At 50.6% G+C, this 9,597-nt stretch overlaps 1 protein-coding gene across 5 annotated transcripts in view; it reads right to left on the reverse strand.

Moving 5' to 3' along the window:
• Positions 1 to 9,597, reverse strand: part of RAB3IL1 (RAB3A interacting protein like 1) — a 32,524-nt gene that overhangs the window by 8,532 nt on the left and 14,395 nt on the right. For 3 of the 5 annotated variants that reach the window (XM_025215102.1, XM_025215104.1, XM_014524530.2), the window contains exons 3-8: positions 9,452 to 9,547; positions 7,443 to 7,520; positions 6,300 to 6,515; positions 2,753 to 2,881; positions 2,528 to 2,640; positions 1,271 to 1,294 (exon numbers count right to left, since the gene is read on the reverse strand). In XM_025215102.1, coding sequence (XP_025070887.1) covers positions 1,271 to 1,294; positions 2,528 to 2,640; positions 2,753 to 2,881; positions 6,300 to 6,515; positions 7,443 to 7,520; positions 9,452 to 9,547 — 656 coding nt within the window. Of the gene's footprint in view, positions 1 to 1,270; positions 1,295 to 2,523; positions 2,641 to 2,752; positions 2,882 to 4,072; positions 4,090 to 4,252; positions 4,376 to 6,299; positions 6,516 to 7,442; positions 7,521 to 9,451; positions 9,548 to 9,597 lie in introns of those variants that run through there. The other 2 variants (XM_025215105.1, XM_025215103.1) reach the window with 2 other exon arrangements.

Genomic DNA, 9,597 nt, shown 5'->3' on the forward strand with positions numbered 1-9,597 from the left:
TTTAGCCTCTTCTGCCTTGAACAGGGGCAGAGACCCTCCAGTTTCACTCAGGCTCCACTGAGCAGGGATCCTGGGAGACAATGAATTTACAGTCCCACACAGTCCCTTTTAATCAGCTTAGGCCTAGTCCAAAGATCACTGAAGTGGATGGCAGCCTTCTCAGTGACTTCAGTGGTATTTGGCCTAAGCCTGTGATGTTACTGAAAAAAGGGGTTCTTCAGAACATCAGAGGACACTCCAGGCAGAAAATGGGGGTCCAATAGGGACAGATCAGAGCCCAGGACAACCAGCAGGAGCCACTCCCTGGACATGCCAGAGTGTCCCAATTTTCTTTCAGCTGTGTTCAGTCCTTTGTGGAAGGACCTCCGCTTCCAGCTCCTGCAGAACCATCTCAAGGGGGTGTTTCCATCCTCACTCAATGTAGCTAAGTAGGGATTTCCTGGTATTTTTCAGCACATAACCACCATCTCGCTCCTCGGAGTTCCTTCAACATCTCTTGCCTGGCATCACTGCTCAGAAGTGAAAGCAGCTAAGACAATTACAACTCAGGCAGCAAGACACAGAGACTAGGAAAGGGGCTCCAAAATGTTCAAGAGGGATTTTGTTCTTGCTTCATTACCTTCTGCCCCCCACCATCATCAAGTACTACAGTGGGCAGATGCTGGCTAAAATGCCAGAAGCATCAGCATTAAGTTTACCAAAGCAATGAGAGAATCTGACGGCTCCTATGCACATGCAGTGAGGCTGCTCAAACACGCAGTAATTACAGAGCGTCAGACCAGACTCAATTAATCGGTTCTGCTGGAGTACAGTAATTACTGCGCTCCAGCAGACTCCAGCATCACATGTATCAGTGTCCCTGTGCTGAAAAAGGTGGTGGGGTGCTTTAAACTAAAACTCATTCAACCAGTTCAAAGCACCTTGCTGCCACTTTTAAAGCACCCCTGCCTCTTGGAGCTCATCTATAAACATCCTGAATGTCCAATTTTTGAGCCACTTTAAAGGTGAAGGTTTCTAGAAAGTGCTAAGCACTCACCTTTTAAAAAAACAGGTTCCTTTAAGTTTCCTCAGGTTGGGAACCCAAAGGAAAACAAAAACCCACTAACCATTTATCGAAGAATGATGTGACCAGATCATACCTTCCACATGGTAATTAACAGGATTAAAAAAGTTATTGGCTGTATACAGCCTCAAAGCCATTAGTAACCAGGTGCCTTAGTAACTTGTTAATGGGTTAGAGGTCTTTAATCTTTGGCTAAAAGTCACTTACGTTACAATTTGTGACCGGAACCCACTGTGAAGAGAGACAGAAAAAAAAACCAAAAAAACCAAAGGAAACTGATCAGGATAAACACAGGATGGGTTGTTCTTGGCACAGGGCTAATACGCTCATGGAGCAATTTGTTTTGAGAAGAGAGAGCATGCAGAAAAGCTTGCCATGAGGTCTGTGTGTCCATCACGTTCATTGCTATGTGATATCCTAACAGACCAACTCTGGTCTGGGAGCAACTGCTGCTCAGAGGCAGAAAAACCCCAAGCTGATCTAAAATGCACAGTTTGAATAAAGTCCTTTTCCCTGGTCCAGAAATGTGAAGCTCGAAGGGCCTGATCCCAGTTTGTTTGTACTCATGTTGACCTCGCCTCTTGCCACCCACCACCCTTCCTTGAGAAACTGGTGTAGGAACAGAGTCACAGAAAAATAGGACTGCAAGAGCCCTCAGAAGGTAATCTAGTCCAATCCCATTCTCAACGTTTGAACATCCCTGGCTAAGAGAAGTGATTTCAAAGTTGTTGTACTAGTGATTTTGAAAGCAAGGTGACTGCAGGGGTGAAGAGGTAGAGGGGGGGGTCAAAGAAACTGTCAGGAAAAGGAGATGTCAAAGAAGTTGTAAGCAGAGAATGCATCTCCCTCCCATTTCAAGGCCACCCTGAACATTCCCTGGGTTCAAATGTTTGATGCAAACTCTAACATTAAGTGCCACTCATGTAGACAAATGTAGAGAGACTGGAGGGAGGGGAGGCGTTAAACCCCCCGCCATCTACAGGACACCAATGCATGACATTCCTCTCAGCCCCTCCCCAAATATAACAAAATGTGCCATTTAGAAACAATGTTTTCAAATCAACTCAGCCTTTGGGGAACCCCTGACCAGAGGTTTAAGTGAGAGAAGGAAACATTTTTGGAGGATTGTGAACTCCAAATAGTTTCCCAGGCCTCCCAAAGTGATTCAAGGGACTCCTAAAGCCTCAGGCTCCATCCAGATACAGATCAGCTGTTTCCACTGGCTTGGAACAGGAAACCTCAGTGCAAAATGCAATCTAGCAAGGCCTTCCCTACAGCAGCCTCTTCAGTTATCACCCAGTGTTGCTGTGGTGGTGGGCATCTTAGAAATAGCTAGGAAACAGAGAACAAAGGCAAAGGCCTGGCTGAACTTGATATAGGAAGCCTGGTAGAGGGGTGACAGCAGCGCTGAGAGGGCTGAGTGAAAGGGCAAATGGCAAAGGGAGTGCATGGGGCGTTTCTTACTTTGGTCCACCACATTCTATCGCCGAGACCTTCACCACAGGCAGGACCTGTGAAGCCACAGGCTCTATGGTCAGCATGTTCTGCTCTACGGCTGCCCGCACCAACTCAGACAGCTGCAGCAAAAGACAGAGAATAAGGACTGGGATCAGTGTAGGTTACGGCCAGAGAGGAGGCAAATGCATCACTGCTGAAATCCCGAGTCCTTGCTTCTGAACCTGCACTCACCTCATGCCTGGTGAAGTCTAGACAGGGCTCCACGTCTTCTCGGTAAATCCTCTCCAGGAAGGAGCAGGCTTTATCCAGAGTTGGAGCCTCCTTCCAGGCCTGGAACTCAGCAAACAGGATGGCGTCGACCTATAGCAGATGTCAGGGGAAGGTGGGGATAGGGAGTAGGGAGCCAGGGAGAAACACCACACACGAAAGCAGCCATTAATGAACAATACCCCCCAACCCTGACTACAAAGGCCACCTCAGGACCCAAGCGAATCCAACAACACAGCAAGAACTGCGGAAAAAAAAGCAGGCTTGTCCTTTGGGGCTGCACTTCGCGTCAGCCTGGAAGGAATACACCTTCCATCTCGTACCCAGGCCAGCTTGCCCATAGGATACCTATCTGGCCACATCAGAGTCACTCAGTCCCACAAGGGAACATGAAAGCAGATCACTCCTACCCAGGATGGAGCCACCCTCCCATCTGGGAGAAACAGCCGCACAGTAGAAGAACTGGCATAATTCTCCTCCTGTCCCATGAAAGGGAGGGCAGGACTAGTCCATGGGTGAATGACCATGAAACCCTGGACTCAAAAGGCAGAATCACCTTCTCAGCCTAGAAGGGAATAATTATAGGGAAGGGGTGAGTCAGGAAAAGCTTTTGTTCAATGACCTCCATCATCCCTAAACCAAGCGAGTATGGGCTGGCCCTTTAGGGAACCCCCGGGTAGCAAGGTGGGCTGGGTAGCGAGGTGGGCTGGTCCTTTAAAGATAGCCTTGACCCCAGAGCTGATGCATTCTGGAAGCAGTGGTTTCCAGAGGCGGCTGCAGCTGTAGGCAGCAGGGTATGCTGAAAGTGGAAAGCAGGGTTTAAAAAGCAGCCTTTAATCAGAACACAGATGAGACCATACCTGCCATGGGTCTTTTTTGCAGAGAACAAGCAGCTTTCCTGCTGCTTCTCTGCAATGGGGGCCCAGGCCAGGAAATGCTTTTCCCCCCATTCTTGCTCATTTCTGGAAGGAAGGCTGCTGCTTATATCCTGCTTTCCTGCCCTCTCCCACCATGCCCTACTGCAAAGGACCCCCAGTCCTTCTCAGTCCCTGGCTCCAGCAGAAAACAGGATGATACTGGGACTGCCTTAAAGGGCCCGCAGAGTCCATTATAGTCATTTAAAAAATGACTTTGTGGAAAAAAAAGAAAAAGAAGAAACAAATACACAAGAATGAAAAATAAAAAGCCCAGCCTGAATAGAATGTAAGTAAACAAAGCTGCCCAGACCCCAGGGAAAGGTCAGTGCTGAGAGTACAAGAGCGCTGGGCTATGGAGACTGCTCACCTGGTACCAGGAGACAACTTCAGAGCCACAATATGGAAAAACAATTAGAGAAACAAAACAAAAATGAGTGTTAGTATCAGAGAGAGGACCAAAAGGCTGAAGGTGTGAGAGGCCAATAAATCCCACCCTCTCCTTGTCCTACCCTCTATGCCATACCCATTCTAGCTTCAGAGTATTTACCTGCCGCAAGGATGAAGATGACGAATCTGCCGCCAGGGACGGCCATCCTGGCTCATAGGTGATGTGAATAGCCTTCCCAGGGATGATACAAAGAAGCAGAGAGAGTAGAGTGGGCACCCCGGACTTTGAGAGCAAAGAGGAAAAGCGAGGTGGACAGACAGACAAACAGACAGGCAAGGAGTGGGTTTAGAGAGACAGGCAGAAAAAGAAAGGTTATAACATGAGAGAGAGACAGAAGATACAGAAAAGCCCCCAGCCCTGTCTTTCAGGATACAGGAACCTCTGAAGAGATGCCAGCATCCTCAGCATTGTGCTGATCATACCTTAAGTTTTCAGAAATGGCCAGAGATTTGATATTCCATCATTTTCAGGCACCCAACTTGAGATGCCTGATTTTCACAAGTTGCTGAGCACCTGCCCTCAAATTCAGAATCTTTGAGGCAGTGGGGAACCAGAACCTGGTCTCAAGTCAGGAACCTAAAAATACCAGCATCAAATCAAAAAAAAAATCACTGGACACTTTTGAAAAAGGCCCCACTGTAGCCGCACTAAGGCAAACTCCTTGTGCAGACAGAACAAGCTGGAACAAGTAGCCCAGAGAAGCTGTGGAAGCTCCTCCACTGGAGGTTTCCAAGTGGCTGGATGAGCACCTGTCTGATTTAGGAACATTTTGCATAAATGCAGGATGTTGGACTGCAGGATGAGGTCCTTTCGACCTCTAGGATTCTACACCCCTACCAGAGATATCACCTGAAGCCACTGCAGTTGTGGTCATAGATAGCAACATCAGAGATGTCAGCTCAGTCCTGTGTGGGGAGGATGTAACCCCCTCCCTCTGGTCAAACTAAAGGCCTCACTGCTTGGCTGCCATTACCGGCAGAGTCAGAGGCTAAAGGTTTCTATGCTCTGTAAGGCCATATCTGCATGGAAAACTTCCCTAGCCCAGCAGTAATGGAGCCACATCTGCACAGCACCAAACAGGCTATTTAGCACTGCTGAGGGACAGGGCTGACTCCTCACTGCCCCCCATGCTAATTAACCTGCTTGCAGCACCATGTGGATGCAATTGCAGTGTTTCTGATTTAGCGAGCAGCTCACTGAGGGCAACATCACACCCTGGAGGGTGCCACTTCTGGGCACATCAACAGGTTTATTGTGCAGCCCTAGCCTAAGTCCTTCCACCTTGCAGCTATCTCAGCTCCTGGCAATCAGGGTACAGCACCAGCATCCTCTCCATTGCCAAAATATTTATGTTCTTCCCATCCAAATGCCAAAACAGGCTGCCATCTCCTTTTGAGCTCCCCTGCCAACAAAGCTTTACAAGACACCCATGCCAACACGCTTGCATTGTGATACATGTGCACATCCCATTACACCTGCATTTGTAGAAAACTGACACAGGTGAGTTTTATTCAGATCCACATTTAGAGAGCAAGGGAAAAAGTCACAGAAGTAAAAAACAGAGGAAAATAACAGAGTTCAGTTGAAAGAATGTTCACAACTACTTTTTTCTATTTGATTGCCCAGCTCTAGCAACAATCCTCTTGTAATAGAGACAAACTATACTTGCTCTGTAGGTGGGGAAACCAAGGCACAGAGAGGGAAAGTGATTTGCCCAAGGTTATACAGCGAGTCAGTGGCAGAGCCCAGACCCTGGACTGCAGGAAGAGATCACAGGTGCCATCTCTCTCTGTGGGTGCTTGTGCTAATGTCTGAGCTATGAAGAATTTTATCCATAGGGCCCTCCAAAAACTCACAGACTATTTCCAGAACTCAGACTGGGGTGAGACTCCCACAAGAGGAAGTTCCTCCACTCAGGGATTTTGGCAGGAAACCCACAGATCACAGCATGGCAGGATTTGGGGGACTCCAAACCACAAACTACACAATCTCAAACTGCCTGGGTCATGTGCCCTAAGAAAGAAACCACAGGACAGGGGAAGGCCTATGGGATCTGCAGAACCACAAGGAAAGCCCCTGACCAGATCCCTATACCAGTGTCCTGCCCCAACCCACAGGGCCAAGACTTGACATAGTATCAACCCACCTCTTTGTACTCATGGTTGACTGGCTCCAAGGGCAGGCTCTGGCCACTGGCTGTGCCTACGGCACTGCTGGTGCTCTTGTTCCGCCCATGGCCCTTCCGAAAGACAGCTTTGGTGGGGCTTTGGAGCTGGGGGTGCAGCTCCCGATTTGGAGAGGAAGGTGTAGACGTGATCACCAGCGTCTTCAATGCTGTCACCTCTGCCTGCAGCATGTCAATCTGGGCCATGGAAGAAAAAGGAAAGTTACTGAAGGCATTCCCCATATCCACCACAGGACCTGCCACAGGAAATGCACATCCCAAAGGGACATTGGCACTACCCAGACCCAGGCCCAACCTAGGGCCTTCCTCCTGATCCCTCCAGAGCATCCAAGCAGCTCGCCCACTGCCGCAGGACAACAAACCAGGGAGCTGCATGTACATGGAACAGAGACAATTGCCATAGCCTGCCCTTCCTGCCCTACCTCCCCAACAGGCTGTGTAGGCAGGTTGCATCCAAGTTCTAGGGCCCAGAGGCTCTTTCCCCCTCACCCCATCCTGGATAAGGACCCACCAGCAGACATGGTTATGCGACCATCTGGTGCAGTTTGACCAGGGAATCCCAGCCCCCAGCATTGCAGTGCCTCTGACCAATAGCTTGGTCCCAGCTCTGCCATAATGTAATGCTGCCAGTTAGTCCTGCCTGAGGGTGGGAGCAGGTGAACTCCTGGGTCCAGTTTCTAACAACAGTGAAGCTAGGCCTACTGCTGACTTCCAGGATCCCTCTCCCCATATTCCACACGTACTGTACAGGACACAGGGTAACACTTAGTTCCAGAAGGGGATCAGATAGCATGAGACCTCTGGCCTTTTTGTCCTCTTCCTGTCAACAGGTGCCACTGTGCCCAGACCAGACTAGATCAGGGTGAGCAGCAGGGGAAAAGAAGGATTCAGGAGCTGCAAGACCAACTTAAAGTTAGCCAGTGACATACCGTGGGTCTCTGGCACTCGGGGACCAATGCTTGCATTTGCGTCCCCCCCACCCCCCATCCTTCTCATAGCAATACTTAAAGTCACATTGCGCGATAAGAACTCTGAAGGACCATGGCTCCCTCCTGCTCCCAACCCCACCCATTGGTCTGCCACTGGAGTTAGCCCCATCCTCACCTTTCCTCGTGCCTCCCTCAGCTGTTTCTCCGATGCCGCCTGCTTAGTGTTTGCTTCTCTCACCATCTTGTGTGCTTCCTGCGGCAGAAACAGCGTGTCACACTCTGCCCATCCCAGCCAGGGTGGTGCACTTAAGAGAGCAGAGCACAGCAGAGCCTGGGCAGGACAGACTCCAAGAACCATGCTCCACCCATAAATATATACCACTGGCAGCTGAACCTGCCACTTCATCATTCCTTCCCAGAGGTGCAAGTGCCACTCAGCAGCTTTCCTGCCCCCTGTAAGAACCATGGTGCCTTCCCCATGCACCCCAGAAGAGCATCCCCAGGTTCTCCCTGGAGCAGGGTGTGGCAGGCCAGTAGGGGGAGCTCCTGCGTTAAGCCTCCCACCTCACTACACCCGTCCACCTTCTGGACTCCACGTGTCTCTCCAGGGACGCCTAAGCCCTGGCAGACCCCCTTTCGAGCCCCACTGCAGAGTCCGGGGGTAACGTGTGCTGCCACCACCCGGAGAAGGGACTGTCTGGGTTCTGTGTCCTCGGGGAAACACAGGCCTAATAGTCCTACGGGTACTCGACCCAATACAAGAACTTGGAGCACTTCCCCAAGTCGGGGGACAAAAAGGATAGTCTCCCTTAGTCCACTGACCCAAGGGGCCTCCTGGGCATAATTAAACCCACCCCTCAGTAAGTCTCCTACACCAGTCACAAAGGAGAGCTTTTTTGCTCCCAACAGGATGAGGTAGAATAGGGTAAGAGGTAGAGCACTATCAAGGGATTACCATTGAGCAAAACAGTCTGGCTGAGGTAGCTGTTTGATACGCAAATGCATCACTGTGAGCTGACTAGCTCTCTAGAAACACTTACAAGTATCATTCAGAAGATGGTAGAGATCTGGCTCGGAGATTTCCAGAGAGAGAGCATTTCAGATGGATCAGACTTTCTCCCCGTGTCCTGGTGTTTGGGCCATGCTGGTAAAATGGCTTCCCCTCCTTCTTCTTGGACCAGGCCCTTATATAGCCTTTCTGACCTCAGCAGCCCAGTCCAATAGAAGCCAGCAGTGTTGGCAACTAGCCAACCAATTTAAAAAGTATCACTGGTTACTTGGGCAGATGAGCAGGGGCTTTTCCCTCCCCCCACTCAGATGACCAGAAGGACCACACCCTAGGCCCCAGGCTTTTGTCACGTAGATAGGAAGGAAAATCCCCCCTCCCTTAGGAATTCAACTCCAGTGTCCCAAGCTGACTGGGACAGATTTCTGGAGAGAGACCCAGACGGTGGCATTTCTGCCAGACAGGGCCTATGCCTCAGTGACAAAGTACAACCCTTTTCACCCTTATTGTCCAGTGTTGGCCGTTTAGGTGTCCACTGCTGCTGGGAACCAGGACTTGACTAGCCTGCAAAATCACTGTGCCCATGTTACAAGGACAAAGTCCCTGTCTCCAGTGGGGTGCAGGAGAATGGCTCCCATGATTCACCAGGCACACCATGGTGGCAGCGCTGGCATCCAGGGCAGTTGGACAAGATGCAGACAGCCTGGATAACTGTGCTAACAGGGAACAGGTTACAGCAGAAGAGAAGGCTAGGTTGAGCCAGGGGCACTGAGTAAAGGGCTAACCTGCCTGGCCAGAAGCAACACCAGCTGCCAAATAAAGACATCTTATGTGCACCAGCTACTGGAGTGGGGCAGAGTTCCATGCTCTCCCTGTGGACATGTTCTGCCACCACTGCTGGAGCAACTGGAACAAAGTGGAGGGGCAGGGAAGCAAACAGACTGCTTCCCAAATCGGCCCCTCCACACTAGGAGCACAGCAGCTGCCCTCTGCCAAGCTCTGTCCTTGGCGTCAGCAGTCCCTGCTGTGTGTAACAGGACAAGCTGGCGGCATTTGGAGAGAACCACAGGAAAGGATCCAGTAAGGCAGCCCAAGGTGTGGAGAGAACCTGTCCAGTGGGAGACAGAGAATGACCCTGGGTCAGGGAAGGGGCAGAGGGGAAGAGAGGCGAGCAGTACCTCAAACAGACTGGCTGTCAGCTCCTCCAGCTCCTGCTCCAGCTGCTCCCGGACCTTTGACAGCCTCTCACACTCCTCATCCTTCAGCTTCAGCTCCTGCAGAGGGGAAGACAGGGGGACTTGGGTTCCCTGGACAGACGTGGCTG

This window comes from Alligator sinensis, unplaced genomic scaffold, assembly GCF_000455745.1.
Source record: "Alligator sinensis unplaced genomic scaffold, ASM45574v1 scaffold973_1, whole genome shotgun sequence".
Taxonomy (NCBI): domain Eukaryota; kingdom Metazoa; phylum Chordata; order Crocodylia; family Alligatoridae; genus Alligator; species Alligator sinensis.